Here is a 16798-nt window from a genome sequence, read left to right on the forward strand (position 1 = left end):
TACTGGACACGTGCAGCAGAGCTCACCTAGTCAGCAGCTGCCAGACAGTTCCTGCCCAGCCCATGGAGCTCCAGCTCTAGCTCCTGGCTGCCTTCCACCTACTCCACTTCCCACCCCCTCCCTCGCCCCCACCCATCCAGAGAGGCATAGCAGGGGCAGAAGCAGATGCAGCAGCTACAGCTGGAGGTGAGAGGAGCAGAACAACCCTACCAGCCAGGGCTCTGGCCAACGCATGCAGCTTCTAGTGGGGCTGTTCCTGGTGTGGCTGTAACCGGCCAGGTGGTGCTCTGCTCCCCTCACATCCAGCAGCAGCTCCTCCTCCAGCTCCTGTCCCTGTTGTGCTGCTCTGGACAGGCAGGTGCTGGAGGAAGGAGGGAAGCTTCAGCTGGGCAGTTCCTCCTGGAGGGAAGGGGAGCAAAGCAGCATTTGGCCGGCTGCAGCTGCACTGGGAACAGCCCCTCCAGAAGCTGTACACTGGTGGGGGCCTGGGCCTGTGGGTGCTGGCAACAGCACGGTGTGGGCTGCCCTACCGGGAGCAGGTGGGACTCTGCCCCATGTGGAACACTACAGGGGTGGCCACAGGCTGGATCCAGTCAGTTGGTGGGCTGGATCTGGCCTGTACACTGTATTTTGCCCAACTTTGGTCTAGGACCTGGTGCCCCCTTGGCACCCTTCTAAGCGGTCTCCATTGCCCCTACAGCTGCAACCAGGTCCTTCAGTACTTAAATGCAAATGAAAAGATGAGTATATCTGCTCTCAAACAAAGGCTCCCCATCCTGGGCTAACACCACACTGTGGCAAAACTACCATGCAAGGCCCCAAAATACTTCTCTGGATGCCTAGTGATGCAGAGGATTCTTGCAGTTTCCCTGCAGCCTGGAGGCCTTCCTCCTTGTTTGGTCAGGCCCCACTCATTCCTTGAGCTCTGCCTCCTGCATTCTGCAGGGTCAGACTCTATCCCTTGCTTCAGGTCCTAGGATTATCCATCTCAGTCTGGGTCACCAGACCCACTACCTCCTCCCCAGGCCTATCAATCCCTGACCACACCTGAGACAGGTGGCCATTTTATGCAAAGGCCTTCTCTCACTATCAGTTTGCCCAGGAGGCTGGAGCCAGCCACCTGATCCTTGCCTTCCTCTCTCCTTCAGTAGTGGGGTACAGGACCCATTATACTCTTTCATACAAAATTCTGTTGCTATAATCTAACTCTTAGAGAGGAAAAGCTGATGCTGAAGTCATGCAAGCATTAACAACTCCCACTGACAGTACTGACATGGTTATATCTGAGGGCTACATTCATCTCAAGGAGTATGAATGTCTTGTAATAGGAACTGAACAATAAGCAAAATGTGTAAAAAGTTTGTTTCCTCCGCCCCCTCCCCAAATCTCTTCATTTTAATCTACATTCTCTGCGAGGCAGGATGGCACCTTAGGGCATGTATACACATGCTCCGGGAGTTGGGGCAGGGGGGGGAACACTTTAATTAACAATGGCTTCGAGAGAAGGTCTAATTAAAGCACTCGGAGTGTGTCATGTATAGGCGTCCCCGCATTGAAAAATGCTAGCAGGGGCACTTCAGCTAAAGTTCATCAAACAAGCTTTAGTTAAAGCACCCCCACCGCCATTTTTCAGTGCAGGGATGCTGATACATGAGATGCTGGAGTTTGCTACAGCACAGTAATTACCATGCTCCAGCAGACACACTGTAATTACAGCATGTCAGAGCAGCCTCGCTGCACATGTATAGGTGCCCTTAAAGACTAATTTGTTCAGATGTCTTTCTGAACAAACTAGGTCTTTAAGAGGCCATCCTGCCTTGCCTTCTGCCTGACTTCAGACTCACACGGCTAACTATTTTCTAAATTCTGTGAAGATTAGTGTTCATCTCTCAAATTTTTTGGAAGTTAATCAGAACAAGTAATTAGTCATTTTAAATTAGAAATTATGTTAAGTAATTGTAATTCTAAAAGCGTGTGTCTAATTGCTGTATTATTTCAATGCTGGTTTGTGACTTTATTTGATGGTCCATAATGCCTTCTGGTCCTATGCTCCTTTGTTTAACCATCATGTTAATATTTTACAAAATATCTGACTAATAACTCATCAAATACTCACAGGGTGAAATCCTGGCTACAAGGAAGTCACTGGAAAGCCTCTCACTGACTTTAATGACATTTCACCCTTACATTTCTGTACATAAATAAAGTCAGCATTTAGTTATTTTTATTCATAATAAGCTTCTGGATTGAAGAAAAGCTCTGTTCAGGAGCTATATATTTTTATTTTAGTATAGGCTGTAAGGTCTTGAGGCAGCTTCCACTGACATCAATGGGAACCTTTCCAATGACGTCAACAGCAACTGTATTAGGACCTTAATATCTAACACCAACAGAGATCCAGAGTCTTCCACATAACACAGCTCTTCTAGTTTTACTTAAAACTGACAGCAGCTTGCTGTACAAAAGAAATTCTTATGAGAGAGTGGGAGAGAGTCAGGCAAGATTTTAGATCAGTCAAAATGGTATTTGAAAAGGATGTAGCTAAATGCTTAAAACCCTAACATATTAAACTTTATTTCAAGCATGCACGAAGTTCAATGTCAGCATTGTCTAGCCAATAAATCAAATTGGTAGACGAAACTTGTTTGGACTAGTAATGAAAAGTTAGAAGGGATTCTCCAAGAAAGCCACAAAGCAGCTCATTTAAGGTCAATTTAACGGTATTATTCTGTTTTTCTTCCAGCCCCAACATAAGATTTCAGTACCTCAAAGGAAATTGTAAGAGTATCTATTTGCATTCCCCCTAGGTGATTGGCAGTTCAACACCAATTAGTTCAAAATTACACTGTTACTAGCGTGCAATAAAAACAACACCTTTCATCTTTCTTACATACGTAAGGATACCTTCTGAGCCAATAACTTTGATCAAGTAAGGATTTTTGATCCTACTCCACCCGTCTCTTTGGATTCAGGAAAACTAATAGCTAAAGGCAACTTTTTTTCTTTTAATATAAAAAAGTCCCAGCTTTATTCTTCTGCTGTAGGAGTGATGTGGGTAGTGAAACCTAATATTCTGGAAACACACACTTTCCTAAACTCAGTATTTCCTCAGTAGCTTAAAACTTTAGGACAGAGAACAGAGATGTTAAACCTATACAACTTCCTGTACTGTACTGAGACGTCTAAAAATTTACTTGTAAAAATTTATGAAAGAGTTCATTTTCATAGTTAAAATGATGTAATGTTATAATGAGATGCTTTTTGAAATATATGAGGCTTTATAAAAAATGTAGTCAAATGCAACATAATCCCAAATATCAGTTCTTAACACCAAATGAAATAATATTTCAAAATACTTTCTTGCTACATCACTAGGCTAGGAAGGCTGCTTGTTTCAAATAATCTATTAATTAGGAAAAGTATGTTTAACATTATCACTACTTAAAAGCGTTCCTATACCATGATTATTGCAATGCATTGTTTTTATTACTGCAAAGGCATCAACACTCAAGAAATCCATGGCCCCTAGCACACATTCAATTCAGTGCTGTGACAAGATGTGATCCCCACTTCCTGCCATGTCACACATGCATGGCAGGAGGAAAACTGTTCAAATCAGAGATCAGACCCCAATTGCACCATTACTACATGCCAGTTGAAAGAGGAGTGCCTGCAAGTCCATCCTGGCCAAAAGCTGCTTCACTTCAGTGAAGACTATATTTTACTTTAGCTTTTACTTGTGAGTAGTAAAAGATACCTCCTTTAGAGTTGAAAGACCAGAACTTCAACAATTTAGCACTTGCCACAGATGCATTTGTTTTAAAAGTACTTCATTAATAATTTACAAAAGGCTTGTACTGTAAAATTTTGTACTGCAAAAAGCTTCTTCAACCAAATACTATAAAAGTTCTTCACAAATATAATTCCCTTGCAACTCTTTATATGGTTGTGGCAATGCCACTCACAATGTACAAGACAGATTCAAATTCCCTCCTTTAGCAATTTTCCAGTTACCAGGAGAGTACCCAACCGCCAGGTTATAAGGTGTCCTAGGATGCCCTGAAACTGTTTTACTCACATTAAATACTCAAATACTCATTGAGAGAGACTGCAATAGCCTACCAGTAACGATAATCCCTGAGCTGGAACAAGCATCCCATTCCCTACTCCAAGAATATCTCAGAAGTCCATGCAAGTTGAAGTGGCTTCTGAGAGCAAATCAACCCCTCACATAATCTATATGACAGTGGTTGCAACTCTTTCCTACAAGGGGTGAGATCTGGGTTCATATTCTCTCAGGCAGACCTCTAAGCCATACTGAGATGGAGAGAGGCACCTTCACCACTGCCACCACCAACGCATCACCGTTCTTGTGAGTGGTACGTAATTCTAGCCTTTCATTTAATTTGCTTTAGTTAAAAATGCATGGAATTGGAAGCAAAAATTCTTAGGTTAAAAAAAGATTTAAAACAAAACTTCATTTCTTTCCATTTTGGCAAGAAAAAAAAAAAACACACAAAACAAAACCTTAAGCTCATGACTTTTTAGTCTAGCTCAAACCAAAACAAATCCCTTTTTTAAAATGAGGATACTATACTGAAAAAAAAATTGATCACTTGTACATTCCTAATTATAACACCTGTTTTACTGTATATTTTACTTAGGTGTTTCTTTGCAGTCTGTGGATTTTAATCATTTAGCTTGAAAAATGGCATTGGATAAAAAATGATGGTTCTCCTCTAGAGAGCTTACAGTCTTCCACATGCAGAAGACAGAACTGTTAGGAAATCCGGGAACAGAAATAATTTACCAGTGTTCCATTTTTAAATTAGGAAGATGCTCTAGCCTCAGAATTATTCTATTCAAATGTCTATGCATGGTTCTATTATTTTTCCTGTATTTTTATAGTATTCAGTAAATGGCCCTACAATATTTATATTATACTTGAAGAAGATAAGCACAGCACCATGTAAACTGTACTGGGAATAAATTATACTAACAATGTATAATATGGACAAGAGTCCCAAGGAATTATTAGCAGAAAAACCATAAGCCTTCTTATATTCCATTGGCAAATGGCTGCCATTTTTCTAACTCATGGGTGTCAAACATAAGACCTGCAGGATGGATCTGGCCTTTGGAGCCCTATGATCTGGCCCCTGGGTCTTGGACTAATCCTGCAGGCCATATGCAGGGCTGGGCTGGTGCATGGGCTGGACCCAGTGCCGTAGACACTACAACCAGCACAGGAGGATGGTTCAGGGTACGTATTACATGTGCCACCCGCACTGGACTGGACCCGAGTGCCGGCTCTGGGGCTGGTCTGGATGTAGGAACCAGCATGCAAGACCACTCCAGAGGGTTGCCGCATGCAAGATGTGCCCTGTGCTGGCCCACTTTGCCACGTGGAGTGCACACGGCCAGTTCAGCCCCATGCACCACATGCCAGCCCCACTCCTGCACACGGCTCAGATGCAGCCTGATCCAGGCCACACACTGGCACAGGTCTGGGTAAATTTGACGCCCCTGTTCTAAGCCACTCGTAATGGATACCTGAACAGCTAACAAGTCATTTTTCCATAAACAGTTTCTCCATATACCATAAGTATCATTTCTATGACAACAAATATTTTACAGTTGCTAGCTAACATAAAAAAGCTGGAACGATTCTAATTACCCCATTGTAGCTTCAAAGGAGATTCACTAAACCCACCTTTGTGTTGCAAGTACAAAAAAACCCCAGCTGATATAAATATTATACTACAGTACACGCTCAACCAACCTCAAATGCCCAAGGAAAAGCATGGGACTCCGGTGTAACAGGGCAGCTCTGTGCCCTGGGTAGGGACAGCTGCCAGCAACAGTGGTGCAGCCTGTCATCAACTGCAGCAGCAGCTATTTTTGCATCTTCCATCCTGCTAAGGTGGTAACCAGGGCTGCTGCCCCGGTTCCCCACCTCCTTCACACTACTGATGTTACTTGTATTGCCACCAGAAAGTAAAGAATATCTGGCTATTTGAAAACACAGTGGGGAGAACAGAACAGAGTTCAGAAACAACATTCATAACTCCATTTATGATTTGTCATTTTGAATGAACAAAGATAATGAGAAATTGTCACTAATAACCACCACTAATAATGTGATCTTAGCAGAGCTCTGAGCTTCTCTCTCAAGCTCCCCAGGTATAAGGAGACAGAGCTGTGAAATCATGACATTAAAAATCCAGCATTTTAGAGTATTTTTCAATTTTCTTTTTGTTTTGAGAGGCAAAGAGATAAAGAAATCAAACTGCTTGTGCCAAAAAAAAAAAAAAGGAAAAAGATGGCTTAGTTTAATGATTTGGGGCCTGTTAATGGCTGCAATTTCCCAATATCCTTAATGAGCTGAAAGCCATAGGTGTTTTTTGGAAATTAAAGTTATCATCTATCTCCCCATAGAGTCTTTACAGACAGAAAGTACTAAAGATGGCCACTATCCTCCATTGTTACCAAACAAAACTACTATAATTGATACTTATATTATTCTCTGTTAGAGCTTGGATGGAAAATGCTCTGTTTGCAGAATATAAACTAATTTTTTTTTAAATGACAAGAATTACCAAACCAAATGATAATCCTTAAACTGGCAAATTGCAGAAATCTTACCTCTTACCAGTAGGTATATCTAATGATACTAACACACATTAATATATATTCATATGATAGTAACATATATTCACACAGCATTTTAAAAATCTATTTACATGTTATTAAGGAATCTAAGACAGGTGAAGTACTGGCTTTCTGCCTATTAATTTATCACCTATATTCAAGTCTGGAAAATACAATGGTCCTGTGCAAGTGAATGTATGGAGCAGAAGCACAGTATTAATTGGGAAGTCTGAAAACCTCCATTTTCTGTTCAAAGGTAATCAAGCTTACTTATTTTATGGCAAAACATGACTATGAAGCACTACTTTCTTTAAGTTTATATATCTAAAGCAGCATCACAACATATGTACCATTTAGCCTCCTCTGAATTGCTTCTTCCTCTAAGGTGATGATATATATCTCTTCATCCAGGTCTTCAAGGATCTGTGTTTAGAAACATAAATACCAACTGATAAACATTCATTTGTGCATCTTGTTTGGCTAAATTTTTGGTTCCACCTCAAAACTTCCTTTCTTAAGAAAGTCCATACATTACTAGTATCCCAAGAACATTGTGTAAAACAGTACTTGATTCATACATATGGTCAATGAGACACATGAATGGTCACTATTTATATGAATGAATTGTTCTGATTTTTTTTTTTTGTGAACATGCATTGATTTTTGCTAGACTGGGCCAAAAAATCATGACACTGGTTTTGAAATAGTTTTGTAATACAGTATCTCAAACATTTCTAGAAAGAAATGCATCTAGACAGCTATTTATAACATTTTTTACTGTCAAGAGACTGTCAAGAGTCCAGAAATACATAGTACTTACTGTTGGCTTCACCAGCAACTGGCCCATCACCGTAAACATCCGTGAAAGCCCCACTGGTGTGCATACTGGGGAATAAAAAGGATAGAAAATATGGTGACGCTATATTCAAATCCTGAACATACTATTTTATATGCATATGACTCTTGAAAGTAGATATGGTTGATCAGAACTCTGGAGTAACAGAAAAATGAACTGAGCTTCTTTTTAAAAATCTAATGTCATTAAATAGTACTTTACAATAAACATTAAAAATCTCACTCTGCATATTATACAGTTAAAGAGATTGTGGAGTTGAACATTTCTGCACTCTCATCCTCCTCCAACTGCAACACTGCCAAAATTATTGGTTGTATTTATAACCTGGAGGGCAGCTGAAGCTTATGACAGTTTTTGTAGGAAGGGCATCTCTCCCCTCCTGATAAATGGCAAAAGAACTTAGCCCAAATTTCATTCTTGTTTGGACTATCACTAGGATCTAAAATGAGAGGGTAAAACAGGCTCCAGAGACACCTGCAGGGATGGAAAATGATGGGCTACAGGTAGTTACATGGCTGGACATCAAGACCAGCCAGCAGCCAAGCCCAGTCAAAAAACCCAAAATCCATGTTTTTCCACGAGTAAAAGGAAACCTGGGTGTGTCAGCTGAACAAACTTTTATTGATGTATTTACAATATTAAAGCAATTTGGAAACCTACCAGTGCTTCAATCATCACAATACAATAAATTCTACATACCTATATATTTTGACATTTAATTTTGGTTTATCATGGAAAATCAGAGCTCCCCCTTCCCCCTTCACTCCCCAGGATGTGGGTCTAGCTGTAGCTGTCCCCGCTGCCGCTTTGTGGAGCTGAGCAGCCCTAATACGCTGATGTTCTGCCCCTGCCCAACCTGCTGTCCCTCACTCCCAACCCACAGCCCCCTCTACTTTCCCCAGCCCTGCTGGTGCCCCTCACTCTTGACCTGCAGACCTCTGGCCCTGCTGCTGTCCTTCACTCCTGACCCACAGTCCTCTGCCACCCCCCCAGCCCTGCTGCGGCCCCTCACCCCCCAAACACATCCCCCACCCCTAGGCCCCAGCTCCCCCAGTGTGTGGGGAAGGGGGTGGGTGTGTGGAGAAGGTAGGGTGTGGGCACAGGTAACACCTTAAGTGATACATCAGGGGAGAATGGAGGGGGGCAGAGAGCAGCATGCCCCTCCGGAGTTCTGTGCCCACAGCAGAGCACAGGGCTGCAGCCTGGCTGGACCAGCACCAGGCAGGAGCTGCCTCCACAGCCAATCAAGCAAGACCCAGCACAGGAAGAAGCACCACACTGCCACTGCAGCCAAGGTGAGGCGCCTCCTGCCTGCCTGGCAGCAGCAGGGTGACAACTCCACGCCACTATGGTCATCAAGGTGAGGTGCCATGGCAGCGCAGAGTTGTGCCCTCCCTTTCCACTGTTGCCAGGTGGGCAGAGTGCCTCACCTTGGTGGCCATGTTGGTCAGATCCTACCTGCCAGCCCACAGAAGCAGCTCCTGCCTAGTAATGATTCAGCCAGGCTGCATCCCCATGCCCCACCGTGGACACAAATCTGTGGGGGCACATGCCCCCCATATCCCTGCGACATGTCGCCACGGCTCCCCCCCCTCCACTCCCAGTGACACCTTTTCCCCACAGGGAGCTGCAGGACCTGCTCTCCGCTGCACTGACTGGGTGTAGTGCCAGCCACATGCATGTGCATATGTGCACATACACGACACTCTGCCTTATTGCCCTCCTCCTGCTCCCCACCAGCCCCAAGCAGTCCATTGGATCATGTAAGGATCCTTAGGATCATTTAAGGAAACATGTTGATTCTTGAAACTTTAGACATTAGATTAACCTACTACTATAAAGAGTTAAAGTAGAAAAGTGTAAGAGTGATGTAGATGTAGATGTGATGGTTCAGAAACTGCATGAGAGGCAAGGACTTACTAAGGTTGTATTTTTTTTATTGGATCAACCAAGTGTATACTCATCTTTTACTATATTGTGCTTGTTCTGGTCAGACCTCATGAAGAATGTCTTGACTATGAAAACTTGTCTAACTATCTCAACTATACAGTTGGTCCAATAACAGATATCACTCTAAGAAATCCTTTCCTCTCACATTAAAGTAGAAAAAAGCATTTGAGAAAGCGTCACAGTAACTCTAATTCATTCTTCTTTCATGTTCAAGTTATACCTACTGAACTATCACTCATGAATTAAAATATTACTTTTCTTCTAAAAGAGTCACAGAAATACTTACAAAGAAGTAATAAACAGCCCATCAGTGATATACAGGAATATAAATAAGGGAGGTAGAATTCCCAAAGATCTGTAAGGAAAATTAGCACAGCTTTAGACTCTTAAATCTTAGATGTTATGCTTTATTTGAATTGCTTAAACTAACAAATAGTAAAAATGGGAAGTTTACACCAGTCCCACACAAAATAAATTATGCTGTTTCATTATGCCATTCTTTCTTCCAAGATTAAACAATAATATTTTATAAATGAAACAAAGGATTAGACAGTTTATGAAATCCTTGATGCTTTGCGGGGGGAAAAAAACCCTTTTTAAGTAGCTTTGACAGTATTTAAAACTTGCTCTAACGTTAAATACGCAAGACACTGTCCACAAGACTACTGAATTTCTTCAATATACTGAAGACATTTACAAACACTAGCTGAATGCAAAAAATGAGGTACTGGTCAAACAAATGCAATCCCTTCTCATCCCTTTCCCCTCCACCCAGTAAAAAGGAGCAGTACAGAGATTTACTATAAATGTATTTTAATTGCAAACATCCAGTTCGACAATATAAACTGCAAAACTGCTTTTTTTTAAAAGTCCATACCGTATAAAGATTCCATACTGGCAGCATCATTGTCAATGAGAGCTGAAGCTACCCAAACTATTCCAAGGATAAGCAGTGCAAGAAGAATAAGCATAACAACTGTTTCCAAAATGCGTGCTTGGATTCCCTAGAGAAAATTAAACAGATTTTCATTTTAAATAGAAAGCTTCTGACACTAAGCAAATTAAATTAAATAACTCCATTTGTATATGTATATATTAAGAGCATGTGAGAGATGCATTTCTTTCCTTTTTACACCCAAAGGAAAAAGCAAGTTCTTATGGCTTTATAATGCCAGGACTGGCCCCCTTCTCCCTAAAACCACAGAAAACTGTTTAAAATTACTTCAGCTTAACAGTTTACACCACTCTCGTTTTCCATAAAAAAAATCTTTATACCTTATGATTTTCCTAGGACATTTTAAAAAGATAAATTACGTTTCTAATACTTTCAGCTGAGAAAGTGGATTAGCAAATTTTTATCTGTGATTCCAATCAAGGGAATGGAAAGCCAATTATGGCAAATAGCCAAATAGCCCCGCCAACATTAAACCCTGCATAGGTACAATGCACCAATTTACTTAAAACAGTCTTCAACTGTAATTGCTTCTGCATCATTCCTCACAGTCTACAGAGCCCTCAAGTGTACGCCTGGAGTATTGCTCATTCTTAGTCTGGCCACATCTTGCTGCCGCAGTCACATCAATTACATCATACTTCTTAAGTGCTCTACAACTGATGAGACACTGCTCACAGGATACACACAGATTACACATACATAAAAATCTTTCTAAAACATGTTTGCATATACTGTAAAGTGTGAAAGCCTATACTAATGCAATGTTAAATTCAGAGAACATTTGTATTACTAATTAGACTAAGAATTAGTATTACTATGACAACCTAACCTTTTTCTTGTCACCCTTAACATTAAACTTGAATATTCATTAACATTTTTGTATTTCATTTTCTCATTTGCTAAATTGCTCTCCTTCAAGGATTTTCAGTACAGGTCCCTTCTTCCCCAACCCCAGCATGGTCAGAATTTGTCAGAGGGTTTTTGGTTTACATTGCCTTTACAGGCATACACCTGCACTGAAAGCCTACTTGAAACCCTCAAGTTGCAAAGTGGAAAATTTCTTCCCCCTTTATTTTGTCTCTTCTGTCCTTAGAACATCCCCCTCACCCTTACTGCCCTCTTGTCTAAGCAATCATTAGATGACAGTCTGCCAGAAAATCAAGTTCCCACAGGATCTTGGTATCTATCCAAGAATGAAGGGAGAAAGGTCTTAGAAGTCTTAAACATCTGTACTTGGCTGATGCAGCACAGACTGCAGTCTCTAAACAGCTCCTCTCCTGCTGGTCTGGACTTGCTGAAGTAAGCGAAGAGGACAAAGAATCAAAAGACCTTTTCAACCCCCTGGTTAGAGATCAGGCGAGAAGATTAAGCCAAGGTACCAAATCTCTCCCACCACTTTGCCCAAGTTTCTAATTAAAGTTATTAAGGACACAATGCAGAATTCTCCTCAGTCAGTATTTCATTCATGTGGGATAGGCCTTAAACATTGATAAAAATCTTAACATTTCCTACTATTAATGATCAGAACCTAATTTTTGTTCTCCCATAACTCTGATTATTATAGCTGGATAACCTGCATTTTACCAAGTAGTCTAGGAATGCAAAGCAGTGTTTCTTGAAGACAGAGAGGACCTTTTGAGCCCCTCTTAAAACCTCACGAATAGAAGGAATGAACAGACCCAAGATTTCTGTCTTCACAAGACATAGGCAACAGTTTTCCTCTCTACTATTCATTCTCTGAAGAAGCAGGTATGGTCTTCTTCAACCACCAAGTGTCCTGAGAATAGATTCTTCTTGGAACTCATGAAATAGGTCTAATTTTGAGAGGCATGGAGAAGACTAACTAGTATGGCACCTCATAGACTGTTTCTCCTTCAAATTCAAAGATAATCATAACATCACTGATTGGTTTGGTTTTTGTGAACACATGAACGACTGATCAGGCCAATTTGTGCCTTGAACTGTCTATGGCACACGGAGCAAGAGATGCCACTTTGGGCACCTTATAGACTAACTTGTGAAGAGAAGCATGAGCTTTCATAGGCTACAGCCTACCTTATCAGATGCTACCATGTGGAGGTTGCTACAGAACAGCATACAGCAGTCATTTTTTCTTTCCAAAATGGATTTCTTAACATTTACTGAAGTTTAGTTGATGGACTTTGAAAAGTCTAAGTAAAATTAGGTCATTGATTACCGCACACTGAATAAAACTAGAACTAGACAAAGTGACTGTGGATAGTGCTGCAAGGCAGCCATAAAATTTGGTCAGATTTAAATTGACCCTCAATTGAAGATATTCATTTTTCACTTGTGAAGGGTATTAGGCAAATATCTTATGCAGGATCCCTTGCTTTCTTTGTTAAAAATTCCAACATTCTCTGATACTTCCACAATCAAAATGAAATGCCAGTATGTGTGTGCATGCCTGCATATGTGGCTTGTACCAGGTTAGAATCCCTTAGCAATAGTATTTGGGCACAGGAATCTTCTTTCATCTGCATCTGTCCAGGAGATTGTAGTCTTTTTTCTGGATCTCACACAAGTTATTGGCTCCATCTTCAAAAACTAATTCCTCACCTTCTCACATCCTATTGATACCTGCTTCAGAATTAAAAACTGAGCTGCCTGCCTGATGAGACTCACATACCAACAACTCTCTTACTTGTATTTCAAGGTATTCTGGGTAATTCTTAAACATCGTAACAATTGATCAATATTGCCAGAGTATTTTGTTGAGCTCATGGATCATGCCCATCTTTTGATGCACTGTCATCAAAACGGTTCTATTATAAAGTAATGTTAACTTTATTATGAGCATCTTCAAAAATAGCATTCATACAGACAGGAGGGAATTTACAAATATATCAGAAGTTATTTTGGATAAGTAGGGAATTACTTGTGGTTCAAAACTGATGATGCTAGTGAAAAATACATTGAAGAACTTAAAGGAAGTACTGGATACATATTCATTACAGAAAGACTATTTTGATAAAGAACAAAGCTTTGTGGTAGAAACTGCAGTTAGATTAGAAGCAATACTGGCTCTTAGATAGTTATAAGATGCTTCAAATCACCTATTAAGCATTATTGTATGATCACCTGTCCTTGTCCATGGTCATTAAGCATTTCTCACGGACTTTTCAAGCCACAGCACTGCAAATATCTTATGCAAGGATCCTGTTTTTCTACGTTAAAAATTTCAAAATCATCTGATTAAAAGGCCCCAAATTCACATATTTCCACGATTAAAATGATGCTCTGTGTGTGCATATATGTGCATGTATGTATCAAGTATCAGTTGAACATAATGCTTTACTGATATAGTTACAATTTTAAAGCAATTCAGAAGATTATCAGTGCCTCAAGCATTATAATAAAATAAATTCTAAATACCTATATAGTTTGGCTTTTGATTTTGTTGTGGGGGTTTTTATCATGCAAAATCCCCCTGCCCCCATCACTCACCTGAATGAATGCGGATCCAGCTGCAGCTGTCCCCCCTGCTGCTTTGTTGTGCTGAGCAGCTCTGGTTTGCTGGTGCCCCTCACTCCCATAGTTCCCCCAGCCCACCTCACCCCAAACCGCAGCCCCTGCCCACCCTCCACTCACTCCCTCCCGGCAGCAGCTCCCCCCTGCACCAGGACACAGGTCCAGCTGCAGCTGCGTTTGACCCCAGTACTCTTTCCTGCCATGGCAGGGGGTCGGACTTGATGATCTGCTCAGGTCCCTTCCGACCCTACTAACTATGAAACTATGTATCATACTACCACAAAATAAACAGTATACATGAACAGTTTTTATCTGATAAAAATCAAATTCACACTTGATAAAATCTAAACCATACAGACATGTCAGACTGAAATAGCTGAAATAAAATAGTTTCTGCTTTCCATGGCAACTTCTCTCTCTACCCTATTTGGTCAAATACTATTTCTGTTTCCAATTTTTGTACCACATATTACCCTGGAACCCTTTAATATTTTTCTAGATCTCCAATGTGATTAGCTAATCATATATGTTACCCCAGTAATGATGCTGCAAGACAACATTACTACTTGTCTTCTCAGAGTATGTCCACTGTAGATTTTTAATCATCCACTATTATAGCTTGTAAAACAGTTAACAGGTTAGGTATTCCTGTTTGTACCCTATTCATTTTTACTTCTTAAAATTGATTTTAATTTTATTTCTTAAAATGTTTAAAATTGTCAACAACTTTTCCTTTCATCCACTTCCATATTTTATCATCCTAAATAAGCATCCTTCACTGCAATAATAGTTGCCATTTTGCATGTTTTAATGCTGCTTATTATAATTAATGATCTCAGCTAAGTTTCATCCTAAAACTAACTATAAGACCATCTTTAATTTTAATGTTCATTCCACTGGACACACATGACTTACAGAGAGAGTGATCTTAAAATACGGGCTAAACATGCACAGTTCACAAGCAAAGTTAATGAATATTAACTCACATCAGGAATCCAAAAATGAGAATGTAATTGCAAATGAAACCATGGGGAAAGGAACAATGATCTAATTTTAACTTACTTGCACTATGTCAAAGGACTTTATCCAAATTATAGAAATCAATTATAATAATGGAATAGACACCAGACAAGATACTGCCTGAATTGCAAATTATAGGAGTCCGAATTACTTCTGGTTTGGGGATCTAATGAAGTTAATGCAAAACCCAAATACTTCTGCAGCATTTAAACACTCATTTACAATGAGTACTCTGTTTTCATGCAAGTATTATATTTAAAATAAAGAGTTAAAACTCATCTGTAAATCCACTGAAGGTTTTTCAGTTTGTAATTACAACTGTGATTCTCACTTCATCAAACATTTTTTGATCTCAGAGTAATCAAAAACTGTACATCTTCAAATAAAACTTCAGGTATACATTTCATTTTCCACAAACCGTATTAATATTTTTTGGATAGAAGTGGTGAAGAAAATATTCAGGCTTTAAAGTTTAAATCATTCCAAAATTCTGATTAAAACACCCCAAATCCATATGATTAATATGAAACATCACTGTGTGCGCATGCGTGTGTGCATGTACATACAAGTATCAGTTGAACATAATGTTTTACTGATATTTACTATTTTAAAGCAATCTGGAAGCCTACCACTGCCTCAATCATTATAATAAAATAAATTCTACACACTATTTCACACATTATTTCAAGGACTAATCTCTTCTGTTCATCACTACTTAACATCTGTGAAAGCAATACTGATTACATGGAAGAGTAGTAATAGGAAACTAATTAAGTATGTTAAATAAAAACTGTCATTCATTTTTAAAGCAGTCCTTTTGAAGGGAAAAATCAGAATGGACTATAGCACACCAAAAATAAGTTACTGTTGAACTAACTGTAAAACAAAATTTAGCTTCATTTTTTGCTAAAACAACCTATTTTCTGGGGAAAAAAAAACCCTGATATATTTATTATTGCCAAAACAAGCCCACCTCACATGGTGAACTGTTAACAAATTCGGAGATACTATAAAAATGACTATAAAAAATGATAACCCCAGGATGTTATTTACACACGAGACCAACTACTCCTTTCTGCTCTGCATTTAGCCTATGCCCTGTAGCAGATGAGAAAAATAAAATCCAACAATGCGCAGCAAGACAAGAAAAAATTAAATATGCATTGAGACAGCTTATAGATAGAAACACACATCAAGTATAATCTTAACACGGAAAATACTAAGTAAAAAATTCAACCTGGATAATCATGGCCAGTACTTCCCTAAAACTGAGAGAGACAGATCACAACAGCCAGACACTGAGAACAAGTATGGATGACCCAAGTTTTGTTTTTATTAAGACGTGTCAATTATTGAATCCAATCCATGGAAGAGAGAGCTGGGAAAGTAATGCATTTATTCCACTTTTAGTAAAGACCAGCTACATCACTCTGCAGTATTTCTATCAGCAAGCCACAAAGTAGCATAGTGTCATTCATAATGGAAAATTGCTTGCTTTCTGTTCTAGCTTACAATTAGGCACTGGGATGCTAGCCAGAAGCATACGGGTGGGTGGAGAGGTGGAAAAAGGAACTGAGGCAACCAATTTTTTAAAAATATTTTTCAAGGTTACAAATAGGATGTGTACCGTATACTGTACTGTGCATGCAATCAACTAAGAATAGAGTGGAAATAAATAAAAAGACGATACAAAATGAACAGTTTCATAGTTTCTAGGGTTGGAAGGGACCTTAGCAGATCATCTAGTCCGACCCCCTGCCATGGCAGGAAAGAGTACTGGGGTCAAACAACCCCAGCAAGGTGTACATCTAACCTCATCTTAAAAACCCCCAGGGTAGGAGCCTGCACCACCTCTCTTGGAAGTTGGTTCCAGA

At 40.0% G+C, this 16798-nt stretch overlaps 1 protein-coding gene across 1 annotated transcript in view; it reads right to left on the reverse strand.

Moving 5' to 3' along the window:
- Window positions 1–16798, reverse strand: part of LMBR1 (limb development membrane protein 1) — a 130746-nt gene that overhangs the window by 46583 nt on the left and 67365 nt on the right. Inside the window, exons 6-9 of the mRNA XM_019507945.1 lie at window positions 10335–10461; window positions 9744–9812; window positions 7472–7536; window positions 7002–7074 (exon numbers count right to left, since the gene is read on the reverse strand). Of these exons, the coding sequence (XP_019363490.1) occupies window positions 7002–7074; window positions 7472–7536; window positions 9744–9812; window positions 10335–10461 (334 nt within the window). The remainder of the gene's footprint in view (window positions 1–7001; window positions 7075–7471; window positions 7537–9743; window positions 9813–10334; window positions 10462–16798) is intronic.

This window comes from Gavialis gangeticus, unplaced genomic scaffold (assembly GCF_001723915.1).
Source record: "Gavialis gangeticus isolate Ggan-Ray unplaced genomic scaffold, GavGan_comp1, whole genome shotgun sequence".
Taxonomy (NCBI): Eukaryota; Metazoa; Chordata; order Crocodylia; family Gavialidae; genus Gavialis; species Gavialis gangeticus.